At 41.8% G+C, this 18,137-nt stretch overlaps 1 protein-coding gene across 12 annotated transcripts in view; it reads right to left on the reverse strand.

The window, feature by feature from the left end:
- Sgms1 (sphingomyelin synthase 1) overlaps nt 1-18,137 on the reverse strand; it is a 265,738-nt gene that overhangs the window by 13,770 nt on the left and 233,831 nt on the right. For all 12 annotated transcript variants that reach the window (XM_038344315.2, XM_038344312.2, XM_038344297.2 and 9 more), the window contains one exon: nt 8,340-8,457. In XM_038344315.2, coding sequence (XP_038200243.1) covers nt 8,340-8,457 — 118 coding nt within the window. The remainder of the gene's footprint in view (nt 1-8,339; nt 8,458-18,137) is intronic.

The raw sequence follows: 18,137 nt of genomic DNA on the forward strand, positions 1-18,137 counted from the left end.
GCAAGGAGACCAGATACCAAGGGAAACAGATGGTCCAGGTGATCCAGCATCTTAAAATGTCTCTGTTGCAGTTTCTTCAGATTTCTACACCAGGAACAGTTTCAAGGCTGCTGACTGAGATGACTACTCCAGTCAAGACTTAACCATTATCCTGAATTTTCTGAGAGTCACTCAGAGACTACCAGTGTCCCCAATCAATAGCAAGTAGTCTAAGAAATTACACCTACATTCCCAAAATATTGGGTATGTTTGTCATCATTTGCGGGGGCTAGTTACATGCTGTTATTGGTAATGATTAGGAAAAAAGCTGAACATAGAAGATTAGATTCAGGAATCTTGTTCTAAAAAGAAAAGGGGGGTCTAGAAATGATAGCATAAAAGGGTAGATTACTGAATCTACTTTAATCCAAAAAACAACTATTAATCTTACATATTTTACATTAGTATGGATTTTGGCTTATTGATACAAATTTAAAGTTAATTTTGTTATACCGTATGTATATTTCTACTCTTTTTTAGGATATCAGGCTTATGCAGCTCATTTAAAAATGTAATGTGTAATTAAGAAATACAGATTAATAGTCATCTATAATAATCAAGCTTATAGTCATGTTAGGTATGTTTTCAAGGTCATACACAGATATATTTAGATACATAATCTTTAAACACTTCAAAGACCTATAGAATATGGCATTTAATACGTTTAATAACTTAAGACTTTTCATGACAGTGAGACACATCTGTTCCTGGTTGCACCAATCTACTTCAGAGAAGTTAATGGGCATTGAAGAAACTCCATATGGTGCTTGCTTTCTTTATGGAAAAAGCTAGCCATATGTGTAAAGAGACTGCCCTTGCCTCAATTGCTGACAGTTAATGTCCAAACTGGACCAGCGGGACACAAGAGATGTGACTGCCAAACTTTGCCAAGACAAATTAGGACAGTCCTTCAAAATTCCCTGTTTCACAGGAAAGTCTGCCAGATATGCTAGGCCTGTAGGCCAGAGTTGGATGCTCCAATGTTACAGAGGAACTTTGGGTGTCTGTTCAGGAAGCTTGAGGGCCTGGATATTAGGTAACATTTCACCCTCATGAGGTCTTTAATGAAGTTGAAGACTAAAGCATTATAGTCATACCTTTCTTTAGTTATGATAAAAGATAAATTAGGTAAAAAATTTGGACTCAAAAATAAGCTAGATAATAAAGTATTTTCTCTAACTTTGCCAATACAAATAGACTAGATATTGCAACTGTAATTCTTACTTGATAACTGCTTTTGTTATATATAATCTTACTATGTTAAAGTTAAAACCTTCCTTTTAATTAGACAAAAAAGGGAAAATGCTATGGAATAATACTCTTGTACACTGTAAAGATTTGTCACTTGAATTGGTTTAATAAAATGCTGATTAGCCAGTAGCCAGGCAGGAAGTATAGGTAGGGCAACCAAACAAAGGATGATGGCAAGGAGAAAGGCAGAATCAGAAGTCACCAGCCAGATACAGTGGAAGCAGTAGATAAATGTGCCATACTAATGAGGTACCTCCACATGGCAGTGTTTAAATAAGGAATATGTGTTAACTTAAAATGTAAGAGCTAGTTAGCAATAAGCCTGAGCTATGGACCAAGCATTATAATTAATATAAGACTGAGTATTTAATTGAGAGCAGCTGTGGGACAGAGAAACTTCCACTTACAGGTAAGGTTTCTCCTGAGGTGTACATAATCACCTCTAAGGCTCTCTGGAACTGCTCAATTAATGTCCTGCTTCTTCACAATTTATTGCTCCTAATATCTGTAAGCCTTTTTGCCCCCTCAATGTTTCCTTCAACAGTGACAGATCTACCAGCCAGGTCTAGGTATTCCTCCCCACTAATTCACACAACCATGAAAAAGTACCATCTACAGCAGACATGTGGCCAGATGTCCTGCCTCTCACCTGGCAGCTCTCAAACATTAGTCAGAGCCACATATCTCTGAACTGACTGCAGTTTCCTCCACTCGGTGTTTTCAGCATTAAATAAAATTAAGCCATATTTGGAACCACAGCAGGAATGAAAAAGGAGTACATGATTTGGCACCAATCAAAGTCTATCTCCTTCTCTCCCAAGTACCCTACTGTATGACTAGAAAGATGTATCCAAAAGATAATTGTGGGTACATAATAACCTCCTACTAAAACCTTTCCAGGCTTCCTATGGTCCTGGAAGTCAAAACTCATTAGAAAGGTATAAAGCCCTTTCAAATTTGTCCACACCCTGCCTGTCTCACTTCATCTCTGGCCCCTGGGGCCAGAGAACCAGATACCTGTGCTCACTAAATCTCAAGTTATTCTAAATTCATTTGCATGATCCCTTTCTTCCCATCTTCTCTGTTTCCACTTGACAGATTCTGACTTGTCCTTCAGAAACTTGGCTCAGACACACCTCCTGCAGGGCAGCTTGCATGCCCAGCACAATGGCTGTTTTCCTGTGTGTCCATGGCAACTGGTACTCTCATATTCATACAGGGAGGAGTGAACAAGCCAGGGAGCGACCTAATGGATCACACAAGGATCCTAGCTCTAGAGGCCCAGGGAGGGAGAATGGAGGTGGATGGGACACTTGCTACATACATTTGTGCCATTAATATTCAACACTATGTCCACATAGGACAGGCTCTCCAGAGATGTTTGCTCGAAGGAATAACTTGTATTAGCCAAATGCAATCACATCAGCAATCTGCATTTTCTTGCAGTCTGAGTGAGTGATGTCCTCCCCTCAGTAAGGAAACCTTGGAGAAGCTGAAAATCTATGAAACAATACAAAATGCACTAAGATGCACAAGAGTAACAAATGTACAGACAGCAGAGCTAGAATTATAAGAAAACTATCCATAAAGGATTAATGCATTGAAATATGAATTAAAGAAATTCCCTTTGCTATATACTTTCAGTGTGTCTATAATAAACCTTATTCACACCTTTAATCCCAGCACTCAGAATATAGAGGCAGGTGGACCCCTGAGCTTGAGGCTAGCTTGCTCCATACAGTGAGTTCCAGGACAGTCTGGGGTGGTTAAACAGAGAAACCCTGTCTTGAAAAGCAAAACAAAACAAATAAGGTAATTTTAAAACTAAAAATGATATGGTACATTGTTACCACTGTTGTTCTAAAAGAAAAAAAAGGGAAAAAAAGCTGGTAAGTATATAGAAGACTGCACAAAATCAATCACTGATAACTTAAGCCCTATACAATTTAATTCTATGAAACCAAGTTACTTTGGTAACGGAACCAGCTCTTTCTAAAGTCCTCAGAAGGCTAGCAAGGGCTAATCCAACTACTAAAGCGTGTCAGTGTGGAGGGCTTATGAAATACCACCTGAGAAAGGGGTATAATAGTCACAGAGCAGACTCTGCTGCTTTGTAAGGTTGGACTTGTACAAGGCAAGGGGCCCATGAGGCCAGCAAGTTCCAGGAGCTTTGATTCTGAAATCTCCCACTGAGACAAGCTGATAGAAACAGCAGAGACAATAACTGTGGCCGAGTTTCCCATGGCTGCCCCACTCAACAACCAGCCTCAGAGGCTGCCCAAATATGACCATGGTCCTTGTTTGACAGTGACCTGTTCATTGAGGGCCTGAATAAAAATTCAAATGAAATATAAAAATTCAAATGAAATTCATTTGCTAAGAGCCCTGGCTGAGGTGTCATCTCCTGTCTGAAATCTAAGGTCACCACAGAAACCACAACAGAACACTGTGAAGCTCAGGTTAATGCTTAGTCACCACCAGATCAACTTTTCTAAAAGTTGGCATGGGACTATATGTGCAAATCTGGGGAGTCACGGGGTGCTTTCTTTTCTCTTCTTTCTTTCTTTTTTTTTTTTTTTCAAAAAAGAGTTTAGAAAAATACAAACTTACCTAAAATCAAAGCTTACCAGCTGTTCCTGGTTTTTTTTTTTGTTTGTTTGTTTTTAATTCTAAACAGCTTTGACAAGAAGAGGGGATCCACAAATGCTCTTGGGGAGAAGCTGCGGCAACACTGCCATAGGCTAATCAAGGGATCGGATGCTTGGCAGCCTCCAGCATAAGCCTGGCACAGCACGCACCCCACGGGTACAGGAAGTGCTTTGTTGTATGCAATCCATGAGGTGAACACATCTTTGCATGTCCCCAGTGACTTACGACTGTTTGCAGGAACTTGTGGTGGGAGGCCTGTGCCGCTGGCTGCCCTGCCACCTCGTGACTATTTCTAAAGCCCTTACCTTCTTGTGGAGACCAACTTCTATCATTACTATCGCAGATTTGCTGCAGCAACTTTCTTACAATCTGCCCATTTTGAACTCTGATGCGGAGGAAAGGATTAGGTATACTAATATGGGGGTAAAAGTGATGCTGGAACCAGGTGTAAGTTCCTCATTCAGCAGAGTGCTCATGTAAAGCCTGAACTGCCTTCCAACTGTTTAGTGATGAGTGAGAAAATCTATCAAGAAAGAGGCCTCAGATGCTGACCATCCAAGTCTATACAGAAGCACTAAATATTCTCTGCCCTTTCGATGGACTTCTCAGCCATAGTCACAGCTTTTACCATCATTCACAATATGACAAATTACAAGTAGTTATTTCCTAGCCCTGGTTTTCACTTCAACTTGAGACTACAAACCTAACCATTATAGATGTCACTTAGCTGTCTCACAAGTACTTGTGTTCATCCCAAAGTCATTAACCCCCTTCCTTTCCACTTATAATTATCCGAGTGGTAAAACCCAGTCATTGAAATCTTTCCCTTCCTTTCTCATTCCTTCTAATTATTGCCAATTTAACCCTTGAACACGGCTCGAATCTGTGTGATGTTTTCATCTTTGAGGTTAGTGGCTCATCTTGATCCTATTACAGCATCATCTCAAAACTTTATTCCATAAGGGACAGTCCTGAACCAGGTAAATTTTAAGGTGTTTTCAACAAAGTATATATCTCTACCTGCCTCATCTTTTGTACCTGAGCTCATAAAACATAGTGAGTGCTGATGTGGGATGTTCTTCCGTATGCTGTGACTATGTGTTTCTCTTATTGGCTGATGAATAAAGCTGTTTCAGCCAATGGCCAGGCAGAATATAGCTAGTGGTAAGTCAAAGCCATGATAGGGAGAAAGAGAAGGCAGAGTGGATGAGACACCATGTAGCTGCCAGGCAAGCGAGATGCCAGGGCATCACCACATCACCGTAAGCTACATCCACGCAGTGATACACAGATTAATAGAAAAGGGTTAACTTACAAGAGAGAGCTAGCCAGTAAAGAGACCTAAGCTATTGGCCAAACAATTGTAAATGACATTAAGCCTCAGAATGGTTATTTCATAAGGGACTGCGGGGACACGGTGGGCTGAGAGAAACCGGTCCACTGGGACTGGCGGGATGGAGAAAAAAAATCTCCATTTACAGGGTGCTTAATGCAAACTGCCCCAATCCTCAGTAGAAGAGCAGGACAGCAATGCCAAGTTCCTTCCCTGCCTGCAGATCTTACAATGATAGAGCCCCTTACACACTGTCTCTGCTCACTCCCAAATCCTTAAGATCACATCAAAGACATTATTAGTTAGATTTGCCCATGAACTTTCATCTTTCTCATGGCTAGCAGGCCGGTGTGTGACCCAGTGTTCTTTCTGCTTCCTGTACTTTTGGTCTTAGAGGCTGAGGACAGTGACGATGTCTTGATAAGAGACATTTTACAAGGCTCTTTTTGATTCTGATTCCCTCAGCCTGGAGTGGTCTCTGAGACCTCTGAAGTGCCATCTTTCTCTTCCTTGTGACGCCGGCCCATACTGGGACATTCCAGCATGTGGCAGAACAGCGAGTCTCAAGCTTGATCTGCTACCCGAGGGTCCTTTGCAGCTCTTCAGCCTGGATCCAGACAGCTCTCTGAGTTCTCTCCATGAAGAATTCCTGCTAAACACGCTAAAACTGAACCAAGTCACATCTCCAAACACAACTAACTTCCTATTGAGAAAAAGTATGGAGGAGCAAGGAACAAATGAACCGATGTCGCCAAGATACAGATGAAGCCATTTAGAGTGTGAATGCAGGTGGAGATCAGGGCCAAGGATACAAGCTCTACACTTCACGGATGGGGGTAGGGTTAGGGTGGAGGAATCTGAAAGACAGACCCAGCAAGTATGTACAGACTCTGGATCCTAACAAGTGCAAACAAACCATTAGAAATGCCTTCAAGACAAATAGGCTATTCCATGAACTGATAACTGTCAATGCTAAAGAATTATTAGTTTTGTTGACTACAAAGAGTATAACGCTTATGTAATTAATGTCCAGTATTCTGGCACATGCTACATCTGTAGTGATTTAGTGGCTGACACTGTCTGATATATGTTTTAAAATACTTCCAAAATAAAAAAGGCAGACAGATGAACCAAAAATAACATGTTCTAATAAGGACTGAACCTGAGTGTTGGGTAGAACAGATTTCCTTACACTAGTCTCTCTACGCTGAATACATTTGAAAATTCCAGAACAAAATAAAAAGTTGTGTTCCCCAGCTACATGAAGTCTTGCATTAAGTGAGTGGTGTGCAGAATTTTTCCTTATTGTACAAAATAAATTAGACCAGTTTTAACTACTGTGTGCTAAGGTGTGCTAACACGCCTTCAACTGTTTGTTTTTTAAGATTCTGAGTTTTAGAAGCCTGCCATAAAATAACGGCACTATTGGATTTCTGGCCAACACATGGGTGACACGTTTGAGTTAATCTCTGTGTGGTGCCTGCTACCTCTGGCTCTACCAACAAAACCCGAGAGCTCTTCTTAGCCATGGACTATCCACTGATGGCTCTGGCTGACTCGCCTCTCTGGACTTGAAGAGCTGATTGGAAATGCACACACCCTCACAAAGGCACAGCGCCAGAACCAGGGAAGGGAAAACAGGCCCCAGACGCAGACTTATCGTTAGAATCCACATCTACCTACTTCTCTGCGGCAACTTTACCAATATCCAGACTCTATTAAGAGTTGAACTGCCCTTGGGTGTATGCCACAATTGTCAGGGGACAGCAGAGAACATTCTGTTTATCAACCACACTCCCAGCGAGAGCTGCCGGACTCTCAACGACAAGGTCTTTCCAAATATAAAATAAGTAAATGAACGAGTGAATTCTGTAATCTGGGCTTTGCAAGTGGGTTTTGGGAAGCATTCACAAAATGAAATGTGAGGCTGGCTTCCTGGGAAGGACTGAGCAAGGACCAGTAAGAGAGGGGGCAGAGATGGAGGAGGGCTGGCTGAGTGCGGTACTCGGAACGTGCATTCTCCAGAATGCAGTGACCCTTGGACAGTCAGGAAAGCAACCGATCACCTCTGTGGGAATGTCTGCTAAGTCTGGGAGGAGACAAAGTGCACACGAAAACTAAAAGGATCCAGAACCCCCTATCCTAAAGATGCCCCGAAAAAATCCAGAGAGAATGTTGCAGGCCCCTTTCCAAAACTTCTCTGACAAGATGTCTCCTTTGGCAGGAAGAGACTTAGAAAGGGATGGGACCAAAGACAGCTGGCTATTACAGCACACAACTCAATGCAGATAAATGATCTCAAAGTATAGTATTGTATATATATTATATAGCAATATATATATATATATATATATATATATATATATATATATATTTAAATCAAGAAATCAAGGCAAGAACTTAGTTTCTTTCCTTTCTTACTGCACTAAGGAGCTTTAATGTATTAAAGAATTAAGTCTTTTTCTATCTGATGACATTCCAAAGGATTTTCTAGTTAAAATCTCTTCCAAAGTAATGGTTATTTGAATCTGGTGCAAAGGCAGAGCCACCAAGCAAGAGATATAGGGCAGCTTCAAAATCTTCTGGAATACAAGAAAAGGCAGCAGATGCAAGGCTCCTCATCCTTCCCAAGAACAGTCTCACACAAACTAACAGAGGACTGCCAAGGGACACAAGTGTGCCTGCCTGGCCCTGCCGAAAGGACTGATGGGAAGACAGAGAAAGGGACAAGTGCCACAGGAAACAGCTTTCTGTCTCAGTGAAGGAACACAGATGAAGGCTTCCAGAGCTGCACGAAGGAACATATCTAATAGTCTGGCAGGAAGCAAAGAGCTCTACCCCCACAGAAAGCTTCCAGCACACCCCCTAGCCACATTTGTTCCTATCTGGGAGGGGCTGGCGAAGCTGGGGAATTCTGAAAAGGGTGTGGCCATCTGGCCCTATAGCTTAGGGACGTTCCCAGATGAAAGTGATTCTGAACAAATTTTCAACTTGGCCTTAGTGTAAGGTCCCCAGGGCAAGAGGAGAAACAAACAAAAAGGGGAAATGACAGGGAGGAATAATTTACCTTCGGAGAACAGTTGAAATGCATGCCAGGTACTGGGAGTGTAGTTACATACATTGTAATACACCGATACAGGTACAGCGTGCCAACTATGCAGAAAAATCTTCTGCTAATAATAGACCTAGAAAAAGGGAAAAACAGGGCAGATTCTCAGTCAAGAAATTCCGCAGGTTCATTTACTTAAAAGTTTTCAAAGACCCAATTGAACAAACCCAAAAACCTACTCAAGAGCTTGAAATCAGAGTGGTAAAGTATCACTGGCAAAAGATCTAGATGGGGAGTTTTAGAATACAATAGGCTGTGCTTTATATATACGGCCATTAGCTGTCCAAAAGGATCACACAGATTTATACTGCTACAAACTAGGCTTTACGGGCCTTAAATCTGAGTTGACATTCAACTAATGGATAAGCAGATCTTATTCAGAGCGGTCCGAGCCATGCAGGACACGGGACATTTAAATGTTCTGTGTCTCTTGGTCTAGAATGTCAAGGTGCTCAGAACGACATGAGTACGAAAACTTCAAGGAGTCAGACAGGAAACAGCGAGGGAGTACGCATCCGGAACTGACGTTCTAGGCATCCTGGGGTCAAAGGAAGAACTACGAAAAGCAGAGTAGGACCCTGACACTGATCATTGCTTTGCTACCTCAGACAGTACTTCTCTCCTCTTCCTAATAGGTAAAACAGGGATAACCACTCTAGAAATAATATCTGGAGCCCCGACACAGAGCAGGCATAGATAGAGGGCTACAAAATAGAAACATGGACAAGGAAGAGCCACTAGTTTGTAATGAGCGAGATAAGTACAGGCATATATCATGTCCTATGAACTCTAGCACCAAATTCCACCTGTTTCTTAGACTTGACCTCATTAATGTGGTCCTAAATGTCTCCTAAAGTAGAAACCTTCACTCTCTAACTTTCTTCCATTCACCCATGGGCTAGAATCACACCTATGGCTTATATCACATATTTAGGCTTGAGGTGTTTTTCTTGGCTTGGGTAAATATGATTTAGCAAAAAAGAAAATTTAGGAACACTGGACAGGTTTTTCCTTTAGAAAAGCAAATGTGTGGTTGCCTTACCATTGTGCACTGTATCAATTTTAGCTTGGTTTGTCAATGTAGTGTGGAAGCCAAATGAAATACTCTCATTCATAATTGTTGATTTAGTAAGAGCAATAATGTGACCCACTACTTGTGTGATATATACGTGTGTGTGTGTGTGCGCGTGTGCGTGCGTGCGTGTGTGTGTGTGTGTGTGTATCACAACAACTTCCTACTACTCTACCAGCATATCACCGGGATACACACAGTTCAAGTTAATTCAGGATTTACTAAATAAAAACGGGTGGGTATTATGTCTCCTTATCTGTATTTCACAAGTTGGTCAGAACTGTGATTGTCAGAGATGGCTTTAATCATTTTCTCATAGTCACGGGGTCACATCCCTCCCAGTGGTGAGAATTCACTCTACATGAGGCTGCCACAGAGAGGCGTGTGTCTCTGGTTTCAAGTCTAATCACAAGAGAAGTGAAAACCATGGTCAACAGATGTCAGTCGAGAATACCAGAAAGGAAGTGCTGATGTGAATAGAACGTGCAGGCTATGGTGGTCACTGTGATGTTCAAAAGCAAAAGATTTATGTTTTCAAGAATTGTATATACTTCTAGTGTACAAAGGCATTCCTTTCCCAAATTCAAGAATTCCACACACTTTGAATTCTTTATGAAAAAAAAAAATAGGCTCAAGGAACATTGAAGAAGAGGGAGCAGAAACACTGTAGGAGCCAGAGGATCAAGGAATTTGCTGTGAGGCTGTGCTTCCTAGGGCTGTCAGAAGGCACACTCATAGTCTTGCCCACATGACTACCCAACTAGGAGCTGGACAAGAATGACACCAATGGACACGAAAACGGAGATGGGGAAAGACCATGAGGCCTCAAGGAACTACACAAGGAACTACAGGCAACTAAGGAATGCCGAGAGCAGGAGAAATCGTCTTCCGCAGGGAAGAACACACCAACTGATCAACTAATACCAAATGAAAACATACATTCAAGTAACACTGTGTAGACTGAGCAATTTGTATTTACATATTTTGGAATACATATATGTGTGTAACAATAATTAATGACAAAGTGGGAGTATGCGAAAGGGTCTAGAGGGAGGAACGGGGAAATGATTTAATTATGTTACAATCTCAGAAAATATTGTTTTTTAAAAAAGAAAAACAATCATAGAAGGAATGTCCATGGGATATTACTAGCAATTAAGCAAATGCCAAAAAGGAGTTAGATGCTGGATATAATTCCCCGAAACCCAGAACATTCATCGAATGTCCAGAAACATGCCTTTTGTGTCCCAAAGTCTGTGTTCCATCTGCTCACACTGCAGTGACTGTCAGTGCACAGACTGCATCTGCTAACAGACTTCCCATTATTGTTTTGCACACTACTCACCCCCTTCAAAATATTATATCTGCCAAATTTGCGTATAAGACAATGATTATACACAAATTATAAATTATAAATTATTAATATTTTATATACAATTAAGACTTGCTACAAATGCATGCTGCTTCCAGTACAGGTGACTTATATAGCTTTGTTTGGGACAGGAATTGGGGTAGGGAGTTGAGTTCAGGGCCTTGGAATACAAGCAAGTATTGAATCACTGAGCCATGGCCCAAGGCCCCTACTGAACTTTATAACATCCCTAATTTCAAGAAGGAAATGGGACTTAGAATCTAATTGTGTGATTCAACAACCAGGCTAAAAACAGCAGTATTATAATGTTTTTGGCATTTAGTACAAAGGTTTAAAATTCTAAAGGAAAAAGGGCCAAAGAAATGAATAGACTATAAAGTTCAATTAAATACTGGAAAGAGTTCTGCCGCCCCAAGCAGTCTCTTTCCATGAATCCATTGCAGCAGGACATGCGACACTCTTGGCTTAGAGTAGAATTTCCGCTCCCCAAGGGACTATATCAACGGAAAAATATTATTTGGTACTATGCCACTTGCCTCTATCTCTGTCCCCACCCTCAGACAGGGTTTCATGTTTCCCAGGTTGGTTTTAAACTCCCTGTGTAGCTAAGAGTGGCAGATAAGAGCTGGCATGCCCACAGGCACTTGGCTCAAATTTAAATTACTCTACTTCCCAAGATCTTAAAGACCAACACATTTAAGGGAATTATAAGCTGGGCGGTGGTGGCGCACACCTTTAATCCCAGAATTGGGGAGGAAGAGGCAGGAGGGTGTTTATGAGCTTGAGGCCAGTCTGGTATTCAGAGTGAGTTCTAGGACAGCCAAGGCTACACAGAGAAAACCTGTCTTGAAAGTCAAAACCAAACCAGAACAAAAGAAAGAAGTACAGAATTGTAGATAATGACTACTCTGACCCCCAGCTTTACTACTGTTTTGTGATCTTTCCATTTGTTTCTAACCCATTTCTCTGACATAGACTTCATCACCTAAATCTTTCTGGAAGTTCTTGGCTTTTAAAAACAAACAGACCCATATAAAAAACAGTGAACCAAGCAACACAATCACAACTAAGAGGCAAATACAAGGGAGATGATGCGCAGCATGGTGGGAGCCATCGTAGGCACAGAAAGGGTCCTGTGCAGTTCAGGTCTCTGCTCAGGGATTCGAGCGTGCCATCCACGGGGACTCGTCCGTCACTGGGCCACAGCAGCGCCACTCACGTGCTAGCTGCTTTACCTTTAACAGAGACTTTCTTGGCGACCTCAGTCATTTCCATGTATTTCCTATGAAATTTGCTTCTTGGTCAGGAAAAAGGAGGACAAGGGCAATGCCTTCCTTCATAGCGCATCAAGGAAATGGGTTAGCAACACACAGTAAGGCGATGGAAAAGAACTAGAATGGATATTTTAATACTTAACTTACCATTTTTTATTGTAAGTCAAAAGTTGTCCATATAAAGGTGGGGAATTTTGCCAAATTTCTCCTTCATGCCTTCAAGCTTTGTATCATTAATTCATTCTGTTTCTTTTCCTTTTAACCTCTGTGTGAACATCTGCATATATGTATAAACACTACATGTGTGCCTATTGCCCATGGAGGCCAGAAGAGGGCGTCAGATCCCCTGGGACTAGAATTGGAGATGGTTGTGAGCCACCGGCTGTGGTGCTGAGAATCAAACTCAGGTCCTCTGCAGGAGCAGCCTCCACTCTTCACCAGGCGCCACTTCTCCAGCCGCCTGTATTTCTTAAAGTGGACCAGCAAATGAATGGCTAGGATTTCTATTTCACAGAAGGCAGAACCGAGTCTTAGGGAGTCTAAACTGAAGTATAGTTACATAAGACAAACAGGTGCTTGAACTTGTGTGAGAAATCCCATTTTGAGTTCCCACATGAGAGTTAAGATTCTATTAGCTGGGTGGTGGTGGTGCGCACCTTTAATCCCAGAACTAGGAAGGCAGAGGCAGGTGGATCTTTGTGAGTCTCTGGCTCCCAACAGCTAGTCCCCATTTCTGTCCACACACATTTGCCCTGTAAACCCTTTCATTTATCTGCCAGAATTAATCTGCCCAGATGCTCACTGCCCCTTCAACCCACATCTTTTTTTTTTTTTTGGCATTCACATTTTAGTTCAAAATATTTGCTGAGATGGTTTCATCCATCCAGACAGGTCTGAAAATCCCTAGACTGAGCTCTGCTGCCTTTCTCCCCTACTCTCCCCTTCCTATCCCCCCCCAACACAACACTTTTCACTCCCATTACAACATTTCTATTTCCAGAGCACCAGAAGGCAAAGCAGGAAAACTCAGGGCCTTGAACTCAGGACTGTTGCAGGAAACTCAAAAGAAAGGCTATTCAAACAGATGAAGGGGCAAAGACCAAACTTGCAACGAATCAAAACCAATGCTCTCCTAAGGTCTTTCAGAACTCACTTAGCATGTGGGCATCTCCACGGGCAAGATGGCAGAATGAATCCAGATAGCCAAGCTCCTAGAACAGAGATGTGTCTATATATGTGCAATGCCTTCTCAACTTTTTAAAATCCAACTCAAAGAAAGATCACACTTTTGTTATCTGCATTTCTGCTCAGCAATATTCCATCTCACAAGAGACTTCTAACAGTTGAATGGAAGGATCCCCATAAAACCCAGGGCTCTAAGGGCTATCCATGACACCCCTTGGAAGAAAACACTCATGGTCAGTATGCCTAACTATTTGTTGACCTATTAGAAAGTTGGGGAACAAAGTTCATGAGGCCACGTGGTCTGGGAGGAACCACTGGCTTTGGCAGAACCTTTAGGCCATGATAAAGACAATGGCTTTAGTGATACAGGAAGCAGAAGAGTGATACACACTGATACCCTCTCAGAACTGCGAACACTGACTGCTGATTGACCCAAGAAAAACAGACCAGCAGGAGGCTCTAGTGCCAACCCCGTGTAGGAGGTGACACCAATTGAAAGTACAGTGAGAAGACTCAGATTTAACAGACCAGGTATTGGGTAAAAAGCATCATCAAGGAAGAAAACTCAAGATGTTTGGGTTGAAAACAGGTAAGAACAGAGAAGCTCTTGCTAAGAAGCATATGGGAACAGCACCAGCCTGTGGAGGCCCAAAGAGGCCAAAGTTCAGAGAGCTTTGGACTTGTTTTTAGTTCGTTCAAGGTTATTGTGTTTCTAACTCAAAGGTCCCACCTAGTTGTAAATCAGAGTTCTGCTCTCACAAGTCTTGTCAAAAGGTGTGGCTAGTTGCCAGACCTCAAGCTCCTGAAATAGGGAAGTAGTTAGTTCCTACCTAAAACAAAAGTCTAAGGATCCAACTAAGTTTCAGTTCCCTATAAGGAAATAACAAGGGATTCCACCCAGGGAGTGGTTTGCCCACAAAGTGTCTGGTCTAGGGCATGAGTCAAGGGCATGGGCAACAACTGTGCCCCACGACTTTCAATTTGTATGTGAATGCAGTCCTTCTGTTCTACTCCTACCTTTTGAATTCAGGGGTGTATTAAACTGTTGGAAATTAAACACGGGTGAACTTTCAGTACTCACTGAAATTCCCTCCCGATACTATCCTATATGTTTCTGCATTTTATTTTCGTTCGCACCTTCATATTCTTTACTATATTTCTAAATCTCCACGCCTCCACTCTGGAAGAGGGTATGTTTTCCGAGGCTGGCCCCAACACCAGCCTGAGTACCAAGCACTGTGGGATGCTGTGAATTTATTTCTACTCAGCATCATAACAATATTGGGTAAAAACTACTATTATTCTCATCTTGTAGGTAAAGAAACAATTAGGCAAATAGTTTGACCACAGAGCTCAGTAGGTGAATGTCAGACTAAACCAGGAGAATCCTCCCATAAGCACTATCCTGGCACCAGGAGGCTGCTGGGAGAAAGAACACAGAGACATCTGTGATGGACAGCTGAGATTAAAGGGACGACTGTTGGGGCACGTTAGAAAACAGAAGGCAAAATGAATCCACTTAAACAGATGCAGATTAACAATGTGAACTCAAAGTTAATATTTTATCTCTGGTGAGATGAATAATTAGAATTTTTTAAAATTTATACAAAACACACACACACACACACACACACACACACTCAAGCATATACACCACCACCACTACCAAGATCAGATTATTTAGCTTATTTGTTTGTGGGTCTGTCTGGCAGCTGAAGTCCAAACTCTTGGTGCCAGTGTGCTCAGCGCCCGGTTAGGGGCTCCTTGCTACATCACCACCACGTCAGAGATGGTGATGTGAAGCAGAGCCAGTGAGACAGCCTGCACGTCCCCTCTTCAAGACAGGGAGCCCATCACCTGACTCTTCTAGCCCTCATTATTTCCTAAAAGCCCCACCTCCAAGGATCATTAACATAAAACTTGGGGATTAAGTTCCAATGTAAATTTAGGAGCGCATATTAAAACAGCATTACTTATCATTATTAACCTGACTACACAAAAGATCATTCCTTACATTGTCTTGATGTTAGAAATAAAAATTTGACTTGACTCTGGTAAAGGACTAACACAGAATAACTTAGTCAAAATGCTGGCATTAACCAATTCAGTGGTTATTCAGGGAAATCTAGTTTTCCTACAATTCCTTTGGCCTGGACTATTTAAGCCATGAAATCTAAAATGGTAAAGGTGAGCCCAGGTAAAACCACGTGGCGCTGAATCAACTGTCTGGTCCCACAGGTTCATCTCACAATGTTCCTCAAAAAAGAGGAGGCCAAGCACAGAGTACAGGAAGCTGGAGGTACAGATGACCTGAGAGGCAAGGGGTTCAGAAAAGATCCCCAGAAAAACAGGAAATTATCTCAGTCCTGAAGCCAGAGAGATGATGGGTCAGAATCAAAAGAAAAAAAAAAAAAACAACAACAAAAAGAAACCCACAAACTTTGTCAAAAAACAGAAAGTGAGACAATGAACTTGGATAAGCTTGGTCAGTCAGCTTTAGTGGAGCATTAGGTCTGGTCTGCAGTTGCTGGCAGAGGGACATTTATCCCAAAGTGGTGGTTTCTGACTTACCTCGGAGGTTACAAGAAAGCACACAGCTAGGACTGAACTACGCACATTCACTACGATGTACAGGAAGCAGACAGATCATGGCAATCACAGGGGTGGCGAGAACATCCTAGCATCCCATTCAAATGTCTTCCAGATGAGAAGCAACACATGGCATTATTCTAAAAACACCAACCTCAGCTGTTTTTATTCTATTTGTCCTTTGTGTGTAGAATTAATGCCACAGTATGTGTTAAGCAAATACATTTCTGGAGAGTGTTTGTTTTAGTAGCAAAAGTTCCAGACTGGGCTTACACCAAAGAACCTTCACTTCCCAGCATACGTTCCTGTGGGATGTTGGACAAGTCAACAGATTCTCCAAGTCTTCGTGATTTTCACCAAGAGAAAAGAATAGTACCATTTATTTTTTTTTTTATTTTTTTATTTATTTTTTTTTTTTTTTGGTTTTTCGAGACAGGGTTTCTCTGTAGCTTTGGAGCCTATCCTGGAGCTAGCTCTTGTAGACCAGGCTGGTCTCGAACTCACAGAGATCCCCTGCCTCTGCCTCCCGAGTGCTGGGATTAAAGGCGTGCACCACCGCCGCCGGGCTACATACGTTTCCAAACTTTTTTTTTTTTTTAAGATTTATTTATTATGTACACAGGCCTTCCTGTTTGCCTGTGCTCCAGAAGAGAGTACCAGATCTCACTATAGATGGTTGTGAGCTACCATGTGGTTGCTGGGAATTGAACTCAGGACCTCTGGAAGAGCAGGTAGTGCTCTTAACCTCTGAGCCATCTCTCCAGCCCTAGTACCATTTATTTTTAAAAGGCTTATTAGATCAATGATATTACAATTCATGTAAAAATTGTTACTTAAAGATCAGCTATTTTGGAATCTGCTTCTTGACTAGTTGTAAAGATTTTTGACATTGAAGAAAATTTTCAGAATCAAAGAGTAGACACACAAAAGATTCAGTTACATGTAGCAGGAAAAATAAGGAGAAAAGAAAGAGAAGAGACTACTCTGAGCTCTTTTCTCATTTACTGATAGAGAGAACTATGGACAGCATACCAGCCAATCAAATAATGGGAGAGGTGTCAAAAACATTACAGTAACAAGAGGGAACTTTATGTTCCCAGTTTGAACATTTGAGACATTACAATGAGATCAATGGAAAATTCCCCCAGAATGTTCTCTGCCGCATCCACAATTCACCTGTAGGAGGCACTGAGGTCTCTGTGCTCACAGATGAGCCCTAGGGGAACCTGAACATTAAACACACAGGGGTTTTCTTCAAGAGAAGGAATGCATAATCTATTATCCTCCCAAAAGGTTGAGAACCAAAGTGGTTAATAGCCTAGTGACCTTTGCACTATCTATGTGGTTGGAGATTGCACTGAATCCTCTCTTAGGTTTACTGTAAGCTTGTTTTTCTCAGCCAATCCACAGAACCCATCTTTATGGATCACATCCATCTGTACTTAGCTTACTTTATTCCTCAAAGAGATTATGTATGTTTTGCTGTACATGAGAATTAATTATCACCAGAATACATTTTCACCAAATTGTGCTATGCTTAAATATGCCTAAGTAAACTATTAGGGATCAGACTCCAGAAGTCTGAACCAACACTGGCCAGTGAGTTGTGCTAAATGGAACTAGCTTCTTGCCTCCTGCAGACTGAGGTTGCAGAGACCCTTTGCAATAATGCCCGGTAAATAACTAAACAGAGAAAGATGTTGGAAGGTCAATTAGAGAAGAGCCATCTGGTCTACCATAGTGTGTGACAAAGTGCTGATCAAGTGAACTGACCCTAGGAAATGGCTCTTCTGGAACTTGGAGAGCAAGCTACTTGAATAGAAACCTGGAAAGAATTGTTTCACGTCAAATATTCTACATCAGGTGCTTTAAGAACTTTGCTTAATCTTCACCATCCAAGACAAGAAAACCAGGGACAGCGTGCTGACAGTATCTGTGGCCATGACCTACCACGGAGATTACAGAGGAATGACTACTTTGAAAGACAGCTAATGTGAAAATAGGCACTGAGGGAACTCAACTAGGGCAAAATGAAAGACAAATGTTAGTGGACAGTCCTGTTAATACCAAACAGACCTAAATGATTAAAATAACTCTGACAGAAGCAGCTGCCAATCAGCCCCAAAAGCCTGTCCTCAGAAATTAAATTCTAGTCTCAAAAGAAAGGGAATGCTATAGTCGTACAGTGGCAGAAGTCTAGCAAATATACAAGACTCCCCAAACCACAGCTTTGGTTGGAGACTAAAATATGAATCAAGGCGGTA

Source organism: Arvicola amphibius, chromosome 1 (genome assembly GCF_903992535.2).
Source record: "Arvicola amphibius chromosome 1, mArvAmp1.2, whole genome shotgun sequence".
Classification (NCBI taxonomy): Eukaryota; Metazoa; Chordata; class Mammalia; order Rodentia; family Cricetidae; genus Arvicola; species Arvicola amphibius.